The 22,011-nt window shown below is 35.9% G+C and overlaps 1 protein-coding gene across 1 annotated transcript in view; it reads left to right on the top strand.

Annotated features, from left to right (window-relative positions):
• The window catches only part of CC2D2B (coiled-coil and C2 domain containing 2B), a 122,875-nt gene that overhangs the window by 46,308 nt on the left and 54,556 nt on the right, over window positions 1–22,011 (top strand). Inside the window, exons 13-20 of the mRNA XM_076009907.1 lie at window positions 449–589; window positions 5,559–5,655; window positions 5,856–5,974; window positions 8,284–8,461; window positions 11,407–11,557; window positions 12,767–12,914; window positions 18,328–18,466; window positions 19,600–19,803. Of these exons, the coding sequence (XP_075866022.1) occupies window positions 449–589; window positions 5,559–5,655; window positions 5,856–5,974; window positions 8,284–8,461; window positions 11,407–11,557; window positions 12,767–12,914; window positions 18,328–18,466; window positions 19,600–19,803 (1,177 nt within the window). The remainder of the gene's footprint in view (window positions 1–448; window positions 590–5,558; window positions 5,656–5,855; window positions 5,975–8,283; window positions 8,462–11,406; window positions 11,558–12,766; window positions 12,915–18,327; window positions 18,467–19,599; window positions 19,804–22,011) is intronic.

Raw genomic sequence — 22,011 nt, 5'->3', positions numbered from 1 at the left:
GGGTGTGGGGGCCACCACCATCCTTTCCCATCAAGGCCTCTTGAGATTTTGACTTCCTGAATCTAAACCAGTCCCCCACTCTGGCTTTCTACCCTCTTTCTCTCACTATTTTCTTTTTTCCACTATTGATCTTCTCTCTTTGGTACTTGAGAATCTTGTAGAGTACTAACTAGGATATTTAGTTTCTCAGGAATATTTGTATTTTAGCAGGGCACATTTGAGTAGTGAGAAACTTTTAAGTTATAAAGGAATGAATTTATAATAGTGGAATTTCAGTGAACAACATAAAAAATAATAAGGTAGGGGGTTCAGATGTGGGTAAAATGAAACAAAAATAAAGTGGAGAGGGGGCTCAAAAGAGTTAATGCAATATATTCTTCCATGCCATTTTTAATGACTTATGGTTCTAATCTACCAAAATATTTTTGATCTACCATTATTGTTGTAGTAATACTAAACAGCTATATGACTTAGAAAGGGAAAAGGACTTCTCCCTACTACGTAGTATAATACGGACTTGGAAACAGATAAAATTTCTTCGACAACGACAAGGGTTTACAAGCACCCCAATAAAGTTACAGGTCCAGAGGTAAGAGGCTGCTCTATTTGCTCTTATTGGTCTCTTGGAAACTGCCAGTGAAAAACTGGGAATTTATAGTAACTGGGAAAAAATCCAGAAGCTAGACAACTATTTCAACAGGGACATGTATCTTGACTATATAAACAATTTGTACAACTGAAGAAGAAGACAACCCAATTTAAAAATGGGTAAAGGATTTGAACAGATAATTCACCAAAGAATGTACACAAATGGCAAATGAACACATGAAAGGATGTGCAGCATCATGTCCTGTCAGTAATTAATGCAAATTAAAACCACAATGAAATACTACCACACATATTAGAATGGCTAAAATCCCAAATAAATCAAAAATAAGAAAAGACACTAACAAATTCTGGAAAGGACACTGAGCAACAGAAACTTTGACTCATTGCTGTTGGGAATACAAAATGGTACAGCCACTTTGGAAACAGTTTGGCACTTTCTTATAAAGTTAAATATAGACCCAGCAACCTTACTCCCAGGTGAAACATGTTTTAGATAATTGGATAAAATCATAAAACATATCTAGTGGAGGAGATAATTGCAATTCAAAACTAAACACATAAGCTATTTGTGAACTCATAGTGAAATAACTATTTTCGTTACCACAACCCATTGTCCTGGGTTTTTTGTTTTTTAAAAGTATAAAAGTTTAATGTAATTTCAGGCAATTAAGAAAATATTTATTTTGTTGATTTTTTTTTCATGCTGCAGTGTTGTGTTTTTTTTTTTTTTAACAAAAGTGCTTCTGACAATTTGTAAACCTAAACCTAGCATGGAACTTTATCTTAGACTGCTGAATTAAAATAACTCTAATGACTTGCCTTTGATCCTTTAAACCAACCTGACACAGCCATGCATCATGAAGTCATGAGAAAAAAAGGAAAATTACTGAGAACACTGGCTCCAGACCCATATTTCCTGCTCACCAACAACTCTTGTTGTTGCCGCTACTCTGAACTCCAGTCCCACCTGAGGCCCTATGAGTTTGTTCTTCCTGACATTAACAGTCAGCTTTTCTAGTGGACTTTGGAAATATTCACCTCTCCAGACTGTGTCTAGCTGGAGACCTCTGAACTAAATCCCACTCTGTCAGTGACCAGGTTGGCCTTAGCAGGACTAGCCCGAGCGATCCTAAATTGGGGCATTAGGATCATTAACGTATCATTAACATATCATTCTAGAATGATATGTTAATGTTCTTCATCTAGAAGAACTTATATGCTGGAAGGTGTTTCTGGAAACTCTGTTTTCTGGCCAAGGTTACCACTATTGACTTCACAACAAACTTGGTCCTTGTGAGTCCTAACTGAATAAACTGTAGGAAAAGACAATATTTATGACAATAAGATCTGAGACCTAGACACTTCCCTTGAGTTAGCTTTTCTCCATGTGTTTAGTTTGGGACATGTTGAATTTGATATGCTTTTGAGATATCACCAAATAAAGAAATTGAGTGGGCAGTTGGATGTATGGTTTGTGCTAGAAATAAAAATATGAAAGTCTGTTGCTGAGTAATCACAAGTGAAGCCAGGGATGTACATGAAACTGCTTAGGGAGAGAGTAGGGAACAATATGAGAGGAGAGCTAAGGACTGTGTCTTGAGAAATTGCTTTGAATGACTAGGTAGCGGAGGAGAAGAAACCAGAGAAGGGAGAGAGAAGCACCAGTTATAGTGTTTTGTCACAGAGGCAAAGAAAAAGAAGTTATTTTAAGTAGGAGGAAGTGGTTAACAGTGTTTAATGCCTCTGAAATATCAGTTAAGTTCAGGACTAAAAATGTTCATTGGATTTCCTGACATAGAGGTTATTGATAATTTTAACTAGAGCAAGTTTTGTAAAGTGATAGTGGCAGAAATGAGGTAGCAGGAAATTGAGGCTATAGCTATCTCTTCTCATTCAGGCAGTAAATTCTCCTTGTCAAATGTTAGCAACACTGCATTAAGTTTAGAGAAGCTGGCTGGGCAAGTAGCTGTAGACTTTGTTGTCTTCTGGCCATGGAATCCAAACCACAGCACTGGTAAATAACACAGAGAACCCAGATTCCTGTATATTGTCTTCACCTGTGCTCTCCATTAGGCATTTCCTATCTGGAGAAGACTCAGATAACCGTCAAAGAGGCTTTTAAAATGAGAAAGTGCAAGCTATACCAGCAGGAAAGCCCAGAACATTTGGTAGAATAACTTGAGGCCTGTCATCACTTCCCAGAGACACTTGGCCCAGAATAGAAAGGAGGAAGCTATGGATCTAAGATCACTGCATAAATAACTTCCCCCAAAGGACATTCTTGGTATAATACCCATTCTCTAAGTTACTAATAACAGCTATTCTCTAAATTATTGTACATTGGAATCACCTGGGGGAATTTTAAAAATCACTGTTCTGATTTAATTGGTATGGGGTATAGTCTGAATATCAGGAGTGTTAAAAAGCTCCCCAGATGATTTTAATATGTAACAAAGTTTGAGAACCATTTTATTAAAGAATAGCAAGTTAATTAATGTCATAGTGATTACTCTAAATCAGAGAAAAACAATAATATTTATTTACTGTTACTTTTACCCCAAGCCCTGGGCTGAGCACTTTACATGAATTAGTGCATTTAATCTTCACAACAAGCCAATTTTCAGATAAGAAAAGTAAGGCATAGACTATACAGGTAATATCCATATTAGGCTACCTATATTCTATTTCAGAAGGCAAAAGCTACCTATTAATAATAGTGATATCCAAAACTGCAGTCCCCAACCCCAGGCTACTGACTGGTACCAGCCTGTTAGGGAACTGGCCACAGAGCTCTGCCCTTCTCCTCCCCACCATCTGTGGAAAAACTATCTTCCATGAAACTTAGGAAGAAGGGGTGCAGCAGGAGGTGAGCTGGAGGGGATGGGTGAAGCTTCATCTGTATTTACAGCTGTTCCCCATCGCTCACATCACCACCCGAACTCCACCTCCCCCACCCCCCTGCACCCCCCACTCTGTCCATGGAAAAATTGTATTCCATGAAAAGGGTCCCTGGTGCCAAAAAGGTTGGGGACTGCTGGTCCAAAAGACCACCAGGATATCTAAATAGCAGAAAGATAGTAGAAAGGAGAGCTTCATTGGTGAGAGCAGTTTGCAAACCAGGATGAGATAGTCTCTGGCATGTGCTGAAGGTGCTCTCTCTTAGAGGAGGAAAGGTGCAGTTTGGATTTTTATGCCTTACAGGGTCTGTATAACACAATACAGTCATAAATATTCTGCAGGTTTGGGGGAAAGCTATACCCAGTTAGTAAATATATATGTAACATACATCCCATGTTTACTTTGGGCAGGGGTTTAGCATTAAAATGAGATGGAATTTGGCTCTTTATGTCAAAAGGTGAACTGTAGGACACAAAGACAATTTGTGCACGGCCTCTGTAAGCTGGTTGCACTGCCTTAAGGTCTGAAGTCGCTCATCAGAAGAGAATGTTTGCTAAGGCCAGTCCTCTGTCCAACGAAAGTTGTAGTGGTCTGGGTTATAAATCAGAATTAGGAAGGGTCTGATAGTGCCTATTGTTAGGAAGTTTAGCAAGAGTGTAGTTTTCCTTGTAGCCTTAGGAATTTAGAAATTTGCCGTGCCAGCCAGGCCCTGAACCCTCGACCCATAGGTAACTTGTGTTTCCTTCAGCTTAGGGTCCATAGTAGTTGGTAGGGGGTGTCTCAGGTCACAGTAGCTTTTGAACAGCTCTATTGGGATATGATTTTCATACCATACAGTTCACCCATTTAAAGTGTACAGTTCTATGGCTGTTAGTATATTCACAGAGTTGTGCAACAATCGCTACAATTTAATCTTAGAACATTTTAGTCACTGCCAAAAAGAAACCATCTTCCCATTAGCAGTTACTCCTCATGTGTGTGGACATATGTTTTTATTTCTTTTGGTTATATACCTAGGATTGGAATTGCTGGGTCATATAGTAACTTAATGGTTAACATTTTGAGGACCTGCCAGACTGTTTTCCAAAATAGCTGTACCCCATTTTCCATTCCTGACAGAGCATATAATCCTATCTTACCAAAGGATTTCCTTCTTAAATGATTAAAATTAAAAAATAAAGCTTTGTGCTAAAAAGAATAATTCTTTAAGCTATTAGAAAAACAACTCCTACATCAATTATTTTCTGAAACAGTTCCAAATAACTGGGATTTTGTTGAACTACTAATAGTAGAGGAATAGTAATAGTACCTACTTCATGAGGCTGTGAGAATTAAATGAGTTAATATGTATAAAGTACTCAGAACATTACCTGGCACATACTTAGTAAGTACTGTATAAGTGTTAGCTAGTAGTAGTAGCAGCAGCAGCAGCAATAGTAGTAATGTCATGAACATGCATAAACACTTAATATCACTGTGGTTACCTTTCCTTATATCTGGTCATGTTCTCACAGCTTAAAAAATATGAGAGGAAGAAAAATGAGAGGAAATATGGTGTGTGTACATTAATTTATACTTCCCCATTCCCCTGGTTACTTATTCTCACCAGAGGAAAGTTTTCTTTTTTGTTTTCTACTTTTTTTTTTTTTTTTTTTTTTTAGTAGAGACAGGCTCTTGCTCTTTGCTCAGGCTGGTCTTGAACTACTGAGCTCAACCAGTTCTCCCACCTCAGCCTTCCATAGTGCTAGGATTACAGGCATGAGCCACCACACCTGGCCAGGAAAGGTTTCTTGATGCCCTTAGAAAGGGCTGTAAACACTAAAGGTAAATTTGCAGAATAGGGAGAAATCTGTGAAAGCTAAGAACAAGTTTATGAAGTTTTTTTTAATGCTTATCATATTGATAATTTCCTTAGGATATAAAATAATTTGTTGTAAGAGTTTGGGTGTGTGTGTGTGTGTGTGTGTGTGTGTGTGTGTTTTGACAAGACCTCCAACAACTCTCTAATACTTCTGTTATTTCTGCTTTAAATAATTCTACTTATTAATTAGGAATAAATATGATGCACAAGAACAAGAGCAAATGTCAGAAATATCTGAAACTGAGAAGAAAACTGAAGGAAAAGCATTTAATGAAGAAAAGCAGGAGGTATTTATATTGTAAAATAATATTCAATTCATCTTAACTAGTTATAATAGTTTATTGTTTGGTAGAATAGGAAATCTTGGTATTTGTGACATATATCCAACAAAATGACAAATATAGGAAATAAAAGTTTAATTTTAAGAACAAGTACCCTACATAAGGAATGTTCATGGTAAATTATATATTTATTTTTTGATATCTAGAAACTGTCATATTTAGCTGCAGAATTTAAAGAAATAGAAATTGAAAGAATAAAGCCAATTACTTTGATGCCACAACTTTCCTTCACTGCAGAATTAACAAACTTATCCAAGTGTTCACTGTAAGCACTTTTTAAGAATTATTTCTTCATTGTATATTGTCTGTTATATTGTTTTTAATAATGTTAGATTTCTTGAGTGAGTGCCATATGCCTCATATTCTGTTAAGTTTTTAAAAATGCATTTTCACATTTAATTGTTACCATAGCTCTTGTGAAGTCTGACATTATCCTTATCTTCGAGATGGGGAGATTTATGCTTATGGAAGGTTAAGTTGCCCAGGGTAACACATCTAATACATGACTGATGTGGGATATATTCCAGTCATGTTTGCTATAGAGGCTATAATGTCTTCACTGCTAAGCTTCATATATTGAGAATTAGGTTTCTTGTTTTGCTATGGTAATAATTTTTGTTCAGGTGTAGATAGGTGGAATATAAAGCTACTACGTAAAATAAAATTATACCATAACCTTTGCTTGTTAAAGGACCCTTGGCTGTCATAAAAACTATTTCAGATCAAGAGGGCCCTCTGGACAATTTTCTTATTTGACAACACAAGCTTCATTTTTTCCTAGGTGTGACTTCTTCCTTGAGCTATAATTTTTTTCTCCCTATGCCTAGGACATTATGCAAAAACAGACATCATACATATCCCCAATTCTCTCACCTACCAGGCTTATGGATATGGCAACTTAGAGCACTAGGTCCAGTTTTTCAACATCTCTATCCCATAGCACACTTTGTACCAGTCCATCTTTGAGTATTGTGAGTGTGCATCATTTAGCAGAGTGTTGGAACATAGTGGTTGTCTAATAAATATTCATATTTATTAAATGAGTGAATGGATATTTACATTTTTAAAGGACCATAAAGAGTAGCAGACACAGAGACACAATTATCACCACTCACTTTCTGACCAGAGAAGGGGGCAGCAGTGAAGCAATCCTTTATTTGTTCTATACATCCTTCGAAAATAGGCCTGAGATCATTTATTATGTAAATGAAGACCATCTAAATGAGAGTAAGGAAAACAAAGCCATAGAATGGAAGTTGGAGGGAAAAAGAATAAAGAGGAAGAAGATATGTGTGCTGGAAAACCTAGACTAAAACTTAGTAGAAGTCAAGGCAAAAGGAAATATAATGCCTTATAACTTTCAAAGCTATTGCTATCTGATAGCATTGTTATCATTCATTTAAAATGTTTGGTTGAATAAAAATTGATTCTCTAGAAAAGAATAATATGTTGATATCAAGGATATAAATGAAAGGAATACAGAGATTAGAGAGAAATTAAAAAGAATTTACAGTTGAAGAATAAGATAAGATTTCCTGAAGATAAATACAGTCCTGAATTAACAAATTTTCATAATCTATTCATGAACTCATTGTTAAAACTACTATTAGAGGGCAACATAAAGGGTAACTTTTATTGAGATATTTCTCTAAAAGTAATTGAAAAGATAGTCAAAAGAGGCCAACAGGGAGATAAGAAGTATCATCCCCTAATCCTCTGAGAACATTACAGAGAGGGGCAGATAATGGGGCAGAGATATACTAGTCCCACAGGATCATTTGGATGGGAGCAGGAGGGGATTTTATGTTTTAGCCTAGGGCTTTTCTTCTAGTCTTCTCCTGAAAAAGAAGGTGTTCTTAAACATCATTAGGTTAGTTGCCTTGCAGCTGAGAAGATATTCAATAAATGTTCATGGAGTGAATGAATGAATGGATGAAAGACTAGGAGTTTTATATCACTTGAAGTATCAATTTATTCCCCATAAAAATATTTTCATAGAAGCCCCAGGAATGTAACCTGGCTTGCCTCTCTGATCTTTAGGTTCAGAAAGAATAGCTTCCCTACTGTCCTGGGAAAAGGGGTATACAGCCTAAAACCTAATGGAATTTACAAAGACCTGTAAGAGGACACAACAAGCCTGTTGCCTTAGTGCCACATCCTTGAAGTTATTGAAAACATGGGGGTGGGAGGGAAAGTGAGTGTGTCTTTTAAAAGTATTTTCAAATTTTGTATTCAAGCTCCCTTCCCCCATTCCTCAGTCCCTCAGTTTTGTATGACATTTGGTGGGTAAATGATGTAATCTCTTTAAGTTATAATTTAGTAAAATAATAGCTGAATGATTTAAAGTACCTTGATTTTAGTTCTTTTTCTATTTTTGAGTACATATTTTTCATTAAAAACATTTGAGGAGAAATTTTTATGCACACGTAGACAAGTGTTATTTGGTATAAAGATACCATTTGTCCTCTAAAAATATCATCTTCATTTTAATATGCTAAAGTACATCTTGAAAGAACAATATTTTATATCCATTCTGTTTTTCAAGGATCAGTTAAAGGTTTATTTAATTTTTAGGCCTGAACAAAAGAGGAGAGCCAAAATTCAGAAGCTTAAATACTTTATTAAAATATTTTACAATAATAAGCAAGTTTCTCGTACTTCAGTATCTTCCCTACAGTTTGATTTTAAAGTCATGTTTCAGCAAATTTTCAATATGCAGTTATTATATTGGCCTGAAACAATTTGCCTGAAGGTATGCCATTATCATTTACTTTGGTATCTTATGTATCTTTCGTATCTAATGTATGATGCCATACATAATTTAAAATTTTTTATCAATTGCTAATATATAGTAATTTCTTTTATATTAAGAGATGACTCATTTTATATCTTTTATATTGAGATTATCTCTAATATCAATATAGGCAAGATATTTATAATTTATAATGTAATCTTTTATTCGATTTGTAGTTGTTCCAAATACTTTTCTCCTGCTAAAATTTCTGCCCACCCTGGATGTGCAGCATTACTGTTCATTCTCAAGTGAGGTAGAAGAGAGTTGCTTAAAGTATAATGAGTAGCATAGCTATTTTAAGTGTGGTTTTAAGTGTGATAATGATTTCTCCAAATTGCCCCAGCCCTGACTTGGTGGCTTCAGTCTCTTAATGAATTTGTTCTTCATCTGTTTTGGATTTTGGATCCCTTTAAAAATCAGATGAAAACATATACATAAGACTCCTTATTCCCTGTCCAAAGATCACACCATAAGATCCCCTGCACTAAAGGAAGAAGAAAATAGGATTATGGGGGAAAAAATAGAGGCAGTAAAGTCTAAACAAGAAGTCCTGATTGCTCATAAAGGGGTTAAACTTGAAGCTAGACCCGAAAGAAAAGTTAGGAGGGAATAAAGATTTGTGAAAGATGGAGCTTGAGGAGTAGGGAGAAGATTATAATTACAAATCTAAATCAAAATTATTTTTATAATGCCTATGATAATTTTGTTCTGTCCACGATAGATGATCTATTCAGTGTTCACTTATTCAAGTTCCTATCATCTTTACAATCTCCCTCTGTGTAAATTCCTACATTAAAAATATACTGACTATATTTTCCTACTATTTAACCTAAAATAAATTGTGATACAATAATCCAATCACTTGAAAGTTTAAAATCTGCTTCCCCAAATAGATAAATGTGTATTTTTGAGTCCTTCATCCATCCTATCACTTAGCACATCATCCTAATAAACCAAGAGGCAGGGAAGGAGAGGAATCTAGTTTGTCTCTACAAATTGTATCATTAGCAGCTATAAAAATTGCCTAGCAATTTTTGCTAGGCCTAACTATGTAAATCTCTATGCCTAGCCTAACAGATTCTAACCTGTATTTTTACTTCATTTCTTACCATTCCTCTTTACTCTTCAATTCAGCCAGATTGAATTGCTTTTCTTTTTCCCATACATCCTTGCAATTTTTTACATCTGAACTTTTTACAAATTCTAGCTGCTCCATTTATAATGCCCATTTTTCATTCTTAACACTTTTAATATGCTCAGCCTCAGCCACACAGTGGTGTTGATAACTGTCATCAGGATGCAAGACTGTCTCCTGGGAGGCCTCACTATGTGGAATTTTCTACCTTTGTACACATACCACTGTCCAGGGTCTGGCCTCCAGCTGTAATCAGAGAACCTGGATTTGACTGGCCACTGAGAATGCATCTACAAACCCTAAGCTAATTCGCAAGGCTGAAGTGTAAAAATCACAATACCAAATCAACATTTAAATATATTTATCAGTTCATTTTCTCTTTTTAGTCAGTCAGTTAGTTCACTGATTTATAACAAGAAATTTCTCACTCCAGCACTGGCACACACCTATAATCCCAGCTACCAGGAGGCTGAGGTGGGAGAATCACTTGAGCCGAAGGTTGGAGACCCTGCCCCTAAAAACAATTTCTTTCACAGGCCTACACCTCCTACAAACCTTTCCACACTAGGGATGCCTTTGTCAAAAAAACCAGTGTGTTGGCTTAAATTCGTTCTTACAAGTAAGCATTTAGATGACCAGAAAAAAAATATTTGACTTTCTTTTTTCTTTGCTTTCTCTGCTAATCAGCACATTCTTTCTTATCTTCCAAGGGGCAGTTTCCCCCCTTGATTTCATTCTTAGAGCATATATCACTCTTTCCCCAAGCACTGACAAACTAGTATAGGTCAAAACGACATTTTTCTATTGAAACAATTTTTGGTTTATAGTTAATGGCAGTAAACTTGCATGGCATTAGTAGAAAGCACAGCATAGAGAATCAGAAGACCTGGGTTTAGTACCCACTGAACTCCTATGGTACTTTCTACTTAGTACCTCCTTTTTCCCTTCTTCTGGAACTTTTCCTCCCTCTCCCATTCTCATAGCTTGTTTAATTTGTCCTTGGATTCCACAAGCCAGTGATTCTCCCTTTTACTTTTTCTTTTTTTTCCTTCCTGAGACATTCTGGCTCTGTCACCCAGGCTATAGTGCCATGGCATCAGCCTGGCTCACAGCAACCTCAAACTCTTGGGCTCAAGCGATCCTCCTACCTCAGCCCCCCAAATAGCTGGGACTACAGGCATACATCACCACACCTGGCTAATTTTTCTATTTTTAGTAGAGACAGGGTCTCACTCTTGCTCAGGCTGGTCTCGAACTCCTGAGCTCAAACGATCCACCCACCTCAGCCTCCCAGAGTGCTAGGATTACATCTCCCTTTTTCCTAACCAATTCAACCTAGGTTTCAATCACTTATAATAAAAACTAATATACTTTCATATAGAACCTCCATTTCCTCATTTGTAAAATGAGAATAACATCTATTAAGATTTCTTATAATTTTATCAGGTTCAAATGAGATAAAGAATTTTTTAAATACTACACAAAGTAAGTTATTAGGATATTGTGTTATATGTACCTGTATTCTCAGAACTGTATTTATAGTTATTATATTCAATTTATTTTCTATAAAGCCAGTAAAAGGCATTATACTTTTAAGGACATATGATTATCTACTTTCCTCATAATCATGTGGTTGAAATGCTACAGAACAACACCTATATTCTAATATTTTTTAAAAATGAATAAAAATGTGTTATTGAGGGTGCTTATTTTTTTCTTTTCTATTTTGTATTTCTTGTGAGCTATCAACCATTTCTTTTCTATTTAGGTTTATGAAGTAAGTAAAAGTACAAGCTTACTGGCAAAACTATACTTGCCTTTACCTAACTACACAGAACTGAAAGGCAAAACTGTTTTGGAATATGTAGAGTTTAGCTCTGACAAGCCGGTCACACCTGAGGATGGAGAAGTAGGAAGTAGTAAGTTTATTAAAAATGTTTCCTTCGCCATTTTCTTCATGAACACCATATCCTAAATAACCCTGGGTCATTTATGTGAGCAAAGAATCCTGTATTTATAGTTTTGGGTTAAAAATGAATTAAATTCTCCATTTAGATGGTAACCTAGATTGTTTAAAACTTTTTTTTGAATCGGATTTTTCAGGAAATTTAAAATCTGCAGTTAGCACCTGTGCTTTCCCTTCAGGGCAAGAGCATTATGCTCTGGAAGTGAGCTCTGCTCCTGGGTGGATGGACTGCTCTGCCTCTGCCCCTCCTTCAGTGAGCCTAAAGGCCTCCAGGACATGTGGATTGGTCTCTGACTGTGTAGGAAAGGGAGGACGAACAGGAGGGAGAGAAAAATAGAAGGAAGGACAGAGAAAAGGAGAGAGAAAAGAAGGGATGTTTCTGTTTATTTGTTTTTCAACTGATTTTACTCTTGTGCAATTAAGTTTAAGTTGGCACATCTCCAAGAACACCGTCATTCCTCTTCTCCCCAGGATTCCTTTCTTTCATCTTCTTAGGGGTTTTGCAACTACTCATCTGGTGAAAAGATAGGGTGTATGAACAAGTGAGCAGGGAGAGAAAGGAAGATAATAACTAGGCAAAAGTACCTAGGGAAAATAGGGAATAAGGAAAGAAGAGAGTCTGCTTAGAGTCCAGATGAAGCAGAGGAATAGGGTTGTAGAGACCCTGGAGAAAAGGACTCAGGATGCAAACAATTTAAGGAACGCTGGGAACTCAGCAAAAATTTCAAGAAGTATTGGTAAAGTCTCTGGAGATTGAAAAGGAAAATGGGTAGAGGCAAAGGACTCAGGAATGTAGGGAAAGGGGAGAAAGAGGAGCTTGTCTGCCTCTTTTTCTGCTGCCAGTGGTCCTTTCCTGCTGGAAGCCACTCCCAGAAAGAATGGTTAAGAAACTTCCAGGCATAAGAAAAGAAAATATGGGTGTTCATCTCTATGTAGGCAGCTCAGTCTTTTCCTCTCTCTTTTGTAGTCTGTTTGAAGTAGCCTTCCTTGAAGTCTTAGAGGGGAGATGAGGGGAAGCACTAAGAGCACAGCCTGGGCTCAGCACACAACTTCCTTTGTGTTCTTTAAGTTCCACAAATAAAAGTCAGGAGATGTACTTCAACAATGTACTTCAACTGCACCCTTTGAAAATTCATGTTTTTTAATGCCTTTTACAAAACAGATGTGCCTTTTATTCTTGAGGGAAGTGGAACTGAAGAACTGTGTCTTTTGACGTCAGGAAAACTTAGCTATTCTCTATCATGGGCCTTAGATGAAAATGGCATTCCTCTGACACCTCTGTCCCAGTCATCAAGATCTGCTTACTGCAGGTAATAAACAGATATGTTTCAAAAATAATGCCAGGTCTGACCAAGGCATCGGACAAAATGTGTGTGTGAAAGAGAAAACTCAAGTAGTAGTAGGAACAGTTTAGTTTATTTGGATGTTGATTTATTTTTTTCTTTAAATCACTTTTCTAAGGCAGTAATTTTATATGTAGGAGAATGTGTCTCTTTAGTGCTTAGGATTATAGCCACATGAATGATGAGAGGGGCATTCTAATAGCCTTTAACCTAGGCGAAGGCCAAGATTCCTGAGGATACATTTCTGGGGCCTTTATATCTCCCAGTCATTTTAGATTATCAAAGAATCATTTATGCATTATCATTTATGCATTATCAATTTTCTGGCAGGAAAATTCTGAAAAGTTTATTCTGTGTCCCAGGAATTCCCAGAGGAGTTGAGATTAATTTTTAGATCACACACACAAATAGGATTGCTAGTAAGAGTACAATAAAATTCTATAAAAATGATGATAATGCTGGCTTCTATACTATGCTATCTTTGAGGAAAATAATAGATATAAAAGAACTAGTAGATTTCATCATTTAAAAAGTAGTGAATGAGCTGGACATGGTGGTGCTTGCCAGTTGTCCCAGCTACTCAGGAGGCTGAGGCAGGAAGATTGCTTAAGCTCAGGAGTTCAAGGCCAGCCTGGGCAACATGGCGAGACCCTGTCTTTAACAAGAAAATAAAGTTAGGAATGATTATGAAAAATAGCCTTCCCCTCCATGTCTGAACACATATTTTTTAAAACAAATGGATGTAAAAATTATATCTAACTATATGACATTCCAGAAAAGCCAAAATTATGGAGATAGGAAAAAGATGAGTGGTTGCCAGAGTTTCCAAGGGGAGGGAGGGATAAATAGATGGATCATCCAGGAATTTTAGGGTAGTGAAACTATTCTGTCTGATACTATGATGGCAGATACATATCATTATACATTTGTCAAAACCTATAGAATATATTAATATAACACCAAGAGTGAACCTAGTGTAGACTACAGACTTTGGGTGACAATGATGATTCAGTGTAGGTTCATGAATTGTAACAAATGTACCACATCACTCTGGTAAGGATGTTGCTAGTGGGGGAGGCTGCACATATGTATGGGGACCTGGTATATGGGAATTCTCCGTACTTTCAGCTTAATTTTACTGTGAACCTAAAACTTCTCTTAAAAATTATCTTTTAAAAAAATAAAATAATAAAAAAATGTAATTGCTATAAATAACTTGAGTTAAATAGGAAATCAAAACAAATTAGAGATTATTTAAAAAACAACAATAGAACACTATTATGTGAAAACCAGTGGCATATGGTGAGAGTCATAGTGCATAAATACTTTTCTTGGGTAAAAAAGAGTTTTAGAGGGAAAAAAAACCTAGACTAATTGGCAATAGCACACGGAGATAATTAGTGCCGAGGAAACTGAGGTAGTGGAGGTAGGTAACTTATCAAGAAGTTTGAAAGTAAAAAGAAACTGAAAAATAAGAGAGACAGCAGAACCAAGGTGTGGATTTCTTAAAAATGGGGGCAAGCTTTATCTTTTTAAAAAAAGAAGTGATAAAATCCATGGGAAGAAAGCCAGAATATATTAGGAATTGTATAAGGTCCTTCAGAGTCAGGAAGGTATCTGACTACAACCCAAGAAAATAGCTGTGGTTCTAGAGAAGAAAAAAATCTCTCTTCAAATCAGAGAATGAGACAGAAATCACTATGAAGATAGAAATGTAATTTTGGTGAATGTTCTTGTTTTGCTAAGTAAATGAGGTCATCTTCTTAGAGACCTGGAGAAGGGCATTTTAAGAGAAAAATTGACAGCTAGTAAAAATAATTCATTTTGGAGTTAATGAGTAAGACTTTTAATACCCACAACTATTATTTTTTACACCTCTTAATATTTGTCTAGCATAGTCCCCACAAGTGTTATTCCCAATCTTTGCCTCATCATCATATTCTTTGCATTTTTCTTTATAGTCAGACTTTTGTTCCTTCATTATGAAGATGACTTTTATACAGATAATTTGGAACTTCCCTTTGTGTTTTTTAGGATTTTACTGACATATTTATGTCTTTTTCTTCCCTTACTCTCAGCCTCAATCTCCCTAAATTCTTAGGTTTTTATATTCAAAATCCATCTTTGTTTTAAAACAAACAAAAACTCAAGCATTTGATTAAACCCTGAAAACCATTTTTGGCTACTTTTCCTGTCCGAGTCCTCATATGTATGGTCTGCTGCTCTGCATACATTGCCTCCACTTTCTATTCACACATTCCCTTCCTAACCCTAGCCACTTATTCCTGAAAGTTACCAGTGAATGACCTTCTGGCCATATCCATTGGCCTGTCATCACTGTTTTACAGTTACAGTTACTGGGGAACTCAGGTTTACAAAAGATTGAAAGCAGTTCCATGCAGGAGTGGGACAGGTGACAGGTTTCAACAGGGAGTGAATTGAAAGAGAGGTTTTGAAAGTTCAGGGCTCTAAGTAAATCTTTATAATTAGAGAAAGTTATAGACTGTCCTCCACAGTTGTGAGAGCTCAGGATGGCATTGAACAGTGGTTCTGGGAACTCAGAATGGGTCCTGCAGAAGGCAAGGCTAACTTGTGGGAGTCAGAGAATGAAGCTGAAGGAGATCTGAAAGACAGAATTTCACTCATTTACCCATTCATTAATTCATTCATCGAATATTGATTGAGCTGGAGATAAAGCAGTGAACCAAAAGAGAGTCTTAGAATGCTTTAGCACTGCGTTAAACACACCTCTCCAATACCGATGATTATCTAGTTCTCATTTTGCATACTTTTAAACATAAAGCAGTTTTCTTACACCCACTAGTTAATGAAATTTTCTAACATATTAATAGTTTGTTGACTTTTATGTTTTCCCCTATTTCTTATTTTCCATACATTCTCTCTGGATTTATTTTTCTTGCCAAAGTCTGCTCTTTTAATGATTCTTTCAGTCAGTTTCTGTGGATAGCAAATTTGTTTAGTCTTTGTTTATCTGAAAATGTCTTTATTTTGTCCTAATTCTTGAATAGTAATTTAGGTGGGTATAAAATTTGAGGATGGTATTTATTTTATCGTAACACTTTGAAGCTATTATAGTACTGCATAATCTTCTGGGATTTATTATTACTGTCTAAAAGTCTACTATCAGTCTAAATGTTGGGCTTTTTTAGACTATCTTTTCTCCCTAGTAACTTTAAATTTTTTTCTTAATTCATAGAGGTGGAAAGTGGAATAGAGGTTACTAGGGGGTAGGGCTGGGAGAAATAGGGAGTTATTGTTTTAATATATTCACAGAGTTGCACAATTATCAGTACAATCTGGAGATGGATAGTGGTGATGGTTGTATAACATTGTGAATGTACTTAATGCCACCGAATTATATATATACAGTTAAAAGTGGTTATTATGGTAAATTTTATATCATATATATTTTACTTCAATTTTAAAAACATGCCTTTGGCATAGCATTTGGCTGTGTAAACCATGTGTCTTGGGGCCTGCTAGAATTAAAGAATGCCTATTTTTCAGGGCCATGCTATACTTTGATTCGTTTTGACTGAAATAAGATACATATTTTAGGACACCATTAGACAGAAAACAATCAGTTTCACATCTCCTTTGTACTACTTCCAGCTCTCCACCTGCAAAGTGAAAATCTTTAATAAAAAAGAAAGAATGGACCAGGCACAGTGGCTCACACCTGTAATCCTAGCATTTTCGGAGGCTAAGTGGGGAGGATCACTTGAGATCAGGAGTTTAAGATCAACCTGAGCAAGAGCGAAACCCCATCTCTACAAAAAATAGAGAAATTAGCTGGGCATGGTGGCATGTGCCTGTAGTCCCAGCTACTCCAGAAGCTAAGGCAGGAGGATTGCTTGAGCCCAGGAGTTTGAGGTTGCAGCAAGCTATGATGACATCCCTGCACTCTAGCTGGGGCAACAGAGCGAGAGTTTGTCTCAAGAAGAAAGGAAGGGAAGAAGGGAAGGAAGGAAAGGGAAAGAGAAAGAAAACATTCAATTGTTTGGTCTTGAGCCAAGAAGCACATTTTTTGCTTGGTGTTCAGTTGTGGAAGGGCTGTACAGATGACACAGGGACTTTGCCACAGCCCATAGCTAACTACTTACAGAGCAGCTGGGAGAATCTCTGTAGCAAGGCTCTGAGGTTTTTATTACTTATCAGGAGGCAGAAATCATGGGACTTATGTTGAAATCCAGTTACAAATTCCCTTTTTTAAAGGATATAATGGGATAAGTTTCTCTCTCTAATCTGTTAACATTTAATCTTTACCTCAGGTTCTGTCTTGTAGGGGACCTGGGCTAAGGTTGTTTTCAGAGGGAAAATTTGTTACATGGTAGTGTCAAGGGTGTCAAGTCCTAGAGATCTCTTATGACATAGACATCAAAACAGTTCAAATATGAGAGCAGAAATAGGAATTAAAAGAAAAGAATGCTCAAACTTCACTATTTATAATTTTGCTTACATCCTATCATACCAGGCATTATCTTTTGCAGCAATAGCTTCAGAAGATTTTTCATAGAAATATGAACAGATGGAAAGGAGATGATGTAAAATATTTGGGCTAAAACATTATTGAATCTTCGTCAGAACTGTATTTCTGGAGTCCCAATTTATAGATGGGACCTTTTCTCAAGTACTTTATAGAAAGGATCTTGGAAATTTTTAGTCCAAATTCCTCTACACGTGATGGAACAAATCAATGAAGAGAGAGATTTAACAACTAGGATAATTGATAGCATTAAAGAAATCTTTACTCTTTAGGGTTGAATTCCTTTTGCACTTAGCCTATAGCTAAGGTCACTAAGGCTATACTATGAGTTTTGAAGATTGTCTCATATGATCAAACAAAGATAACCCCCTGGCACACACTGTCTGGTTAACTGCATTACTGTCTATTATGTTTCAATCGTAAAGATATGGCCTAAAGTTGTTTTTATTTTGTGTACTTTGTTAATTTTGCTTAGGCAAACATTTTGGTTAAATTTCAATATTGTGCATCCTGTGAAAAGAAAATAATAAGTTTCTATGTTTAGGGTTTATAGAATACATCCAATAAGCACTGTTCACTTAAGCATCTACTGTATTTTAGTTACTACACAGAGAGGAGATAGCAGAGATTTACAGGCTTTATTTTTAAGAGGCTTGTTGTCTTTTGTAGACATTTATCAAAAGACTATGATACAAGTTAGAATATGAGAAGAACCAGGAGAGCTATCACATATAAACTTTCTATTTTATCCTCACATACAGTGGAAAGATAGATTTTATCTTTAAAGAACCAAAAGGGTATGTTTTCGCCTTTTTTAATGATGTATCATCTGCATATTGTATGCAAATTCACAAAATGTTTTCTCTGTGTTAGTGTGTTAAGGAATGTAAATGCAAGGGGCGTTCCTGGAATTCCGTGGCTCAAGGATGCACAGAAGCTTTTAGAATGGGCCAATGAAGTCAGAATTGATCCAAATAATCCAGAATATTCTGAATTAATGGAATTTATTATGGTAAGTTATAGCAAATATCAATACTGTAAATGTATCCTATATCCTAAGCTCTACCCTTTTCTACTCCCCCATAGTTTGCTATGTATTTTTCTAGGCACTAGGGAGCATGTCAAGGTAAGTCTGAAGTCAGATACAGTTTTCAACCTTTGTACAGTATTGTAAAGGGAATTGGATGTTCAGCAACTGAAATAATTACTGTTAGGCATGATGGTTGGTCCTCTCTACCTACTTAGCAGCCCACAGTATATCCAGCAGGCTAACCTTGAGGTTAACATCTATTATACACCAATAGATATGCCTGCCATACTATTAGATGCTGAAGATATCAAGATGACTTATTGACACATTCCTTCCCTGAGACTCCATTTATGGTCACTTTAATTTTTCTTTATAGCCAACTGAATTGCTCTATGTATCCCAAATGCTTTCCTCATGCCTTTATTCATGCCATTGTTCTGCCTAGAAGGGCATCCACAGTGGCTATCTTATCTAACCTGCAAGGCTGAAAAATGTTTCCCTGGTAACCTCAGTTGACATGGGCTCTTCCCTTGCTCTCCTATCAACCTTTTTTCTTTTTAAATAAACTCTAACAACTCTAATCTCATTCTGCCATTACTGTAGTTATTCATTCATGTGTTTTGTCTTTTCTTGTGAACTATAGCTAATAAATCTTTGTCTCTCTGTTAGCAACTAGCACTATTCCTTGCATGGATCATGCACTCATATTTACATTTGTTGATTAAAGCAACCTATAAATTAGATTACTACATTGAGCTCCCCTAGATTAGAGCTTTCCAAATGATGTACAGAATTGGTTACAGGTGTACAGAAATATTGATCTTCTCTCAACTCTTAGGGCAACCAAATAAGAACAGACCCAACTTTTAATTCAGTGTGCCATACAAATATTTTCATTTTCTGTGTAAGCCATGACTAGGAGAAGGTCGAGAAGCCATGTAGACTGCATTCTGTATTTTTTGCATATACTATCCCTCTACAGATTCAATTTCTCCTACTTTCCTACTTGCCACTCTTACATCTCACAGCTGAGGGAGAAAAAGAGTTTTGAAATAATTTCTGATATTAAAAAATTAATATTTTAAGTAAAGACTTTACATTTTTGTGTTTTACAGTACATGAGATATAAGGAGCAGGTTATTCCAAAATACTTCCGTCTTGACCAGTTGCAAGATGAATTTAACTTTGTTTCTGAAGAGGAGATGAAAAAGAGTAAACGTTTCCAGCTATTGCAGCTTAGAAATGCAGGTCAATTAGATATTTTCCTTCTGCAGCAAATGCCTATCTATGATAGAGAAATTCCAGATTCAGTCCTCCAGGTACTTGATTTCTATTTGAAATGGCTTGTTGTATGCTAAAGCTAATAATATTTTGCTACTTTAAACTCATCTTAATTTCTTTCTTTTTTTTTTTAAACTAATAATGTGTAGACAGATTTACCTCCTTCTCTTTAGACAATAAAAATGTACAGATCTCCCATAATTCCAGAAAGCCCTTAGCTTGATTTTACAACTTAATGTGGTCCAATCTGTTTAACAGCCAAAATCTTTCAGGTATATTCTAAGTGTATGTAACTGTTATATTTTTGTTATAAAATGTATCACCAATTTAAAAGCAGCTTTGGGGGATAAAAGGGAGAAACACTACCACAATAAACTTACACGTTGATCATAAAGCACATCTCAATTTCACAAACTTTAAAATATGAAAAAAAAGAAAAGTTAGCTGGAGCCAGTTGGCACCTATTTCTTTCAACTCTACCTTCATGAATTTCATATTAGTTGCTTTAAATTTCCTACAGGGGGAGTATTTACATCGTAAATCAGAAAATACTTTTTCTTCCCACTCCAAAAGAAACTGTTGTTAAAGGTTTACCAGCACTCCACTAGCCTTACCATAGAAGAATTATAAGACCTGATTCCTGTAGAAATAACCAATTATAGTAATCCTAGCATTTGAGCTTGCTAAGTGATAGTTCAAGAAGAAAGGAATTGTTTTTCCATCTCTGAAGAAAATGCTATATGATAGAATTACTACTGCAGGATGATGTCAGCCAACTTAGATAAAGATACCAGATTCTGATGAAGGATATTAAGGTTTATACATTTTATAAGTCAGAAAGAGTGAATCCACTCTGTTAAAATGAGAGGTTTTAAAATTTCATAATATTAAGGGGGTACAAATGTTTTTGTTACATGGATAGCTTTTTTAATGCTTGAGTCAGGGCTATAAGTGTGCCCATCACCCAAATAGTGTTCATTGTACCCGTTAGGTAGGTTTTTGCCCCTCCCATTATCCACCCTTCCTCCTGCTTGATTTCCAATGACTTTTACTTCCCTCTTGGCACATGTGTGCCCATTGGCTAGTTCCAATTTACTAGAGCGTACATGTGGTTTTTATTTTTCCATTCTTGAGATATCCACTTAGGATAATGGTCTCTAATTCCTTCCAAATTGTTGCAAAAGGAATTAATTCATCCTGTTTTTTATGTCTAAATAGTACTCTGTGGTATATATATACCAACATTTTGTTAATCCACTCATGAACTGATGGGCACTTGGGTTGATTCCAGATCTTTGTAATTGTGAATTGTGCTGCAATAAACATTTAAGTACAGAAATCTTTTTGATAAAATGACTTCTTTTTCTTTCGGTAGATACACAGTAGTGGGATTGCTGGTTTAAATGGTAGGTCTACTTTTAGTTCTTTGAGAAATCTCCATAGTGTTTTCCATAGAGGTTATACTGTTAACAATATGCAGTCCCACCAACACTGTATAAGCATTTTTTTCTCTCTGCATCAATGTCAGCATCTATTGTTTTTGGACTTTTTAATAAAAGCTATATTAACTAGAGTAAGGTAATATTTCATTGTGGTTTTAATCTGTATTACCCTGATAATTAGTGACATTGAGCATTTTTTTCATGTTCTTTTGCTGTTTGTCTATCTTTTCTTAAAAAACTTCTGTTCATGTCTTTTGTGCACTTTTTAATGGTTTTTTTTTCTTGCTGATTTATTTGAGTTCTTTGCAAATTCTGGGTATTAGCCCTTTATTGGATATATAGTTCGTGGATATTTTCTCACATTCTGTAGGTTGTTTATTTGCTTTGTGGATTATTTCCTTAGGTATACAGAAACTTTTTAATTTAATCAAGTTCCATTTATTTATTTTTGTGGTTACTATAATTGCCAATGGGGTCTTATTAATAAATACTTTGCCTAGACCTATGTCTAGAAGAGTTTTGCCTACATTTTATTCTAGAATTCTTATGGTTTCATGCCTTACATTTAAGTCTTTTATCTATCTTGAATTAATTTTTGTGAATGTTGAGAGATAGGGGTCCCGTTTTATTCTTTTGCCTGTGGCTATTCACTATCTTCAGCACGACTTATCAAATAGGGCCTCTTTTCCCCAGCGTATATTGTTGTTTGCTTTGTCCAACATCAGTTTGCTCTAGGCTCATGGTTTTATATCTGGGTTCTCTATTCTGTTCCATTGGTCTATGTCCCTATTTTTGTACCAATTG

Source organism: Microcebus murinus, chromosome 14 (genome assembly GCF_040939455.1).
Source record: "Microcebus murinus isolate Inina chromosome 14, M.murinus_Inina_mat1.0, whole genome shotgun sequence".
Lineage (NCBI taxonomy): Eukaryota > Metazoa > Chordata > Mammalia > Primates > Cheirogaleidae > Microcebus > Microcebus murinus.
The sequence above is the reverse complement of the archived record's forward strand: the minus strand, read 5'-3'. Positions and strand labels throughout refer to the sequence as shown.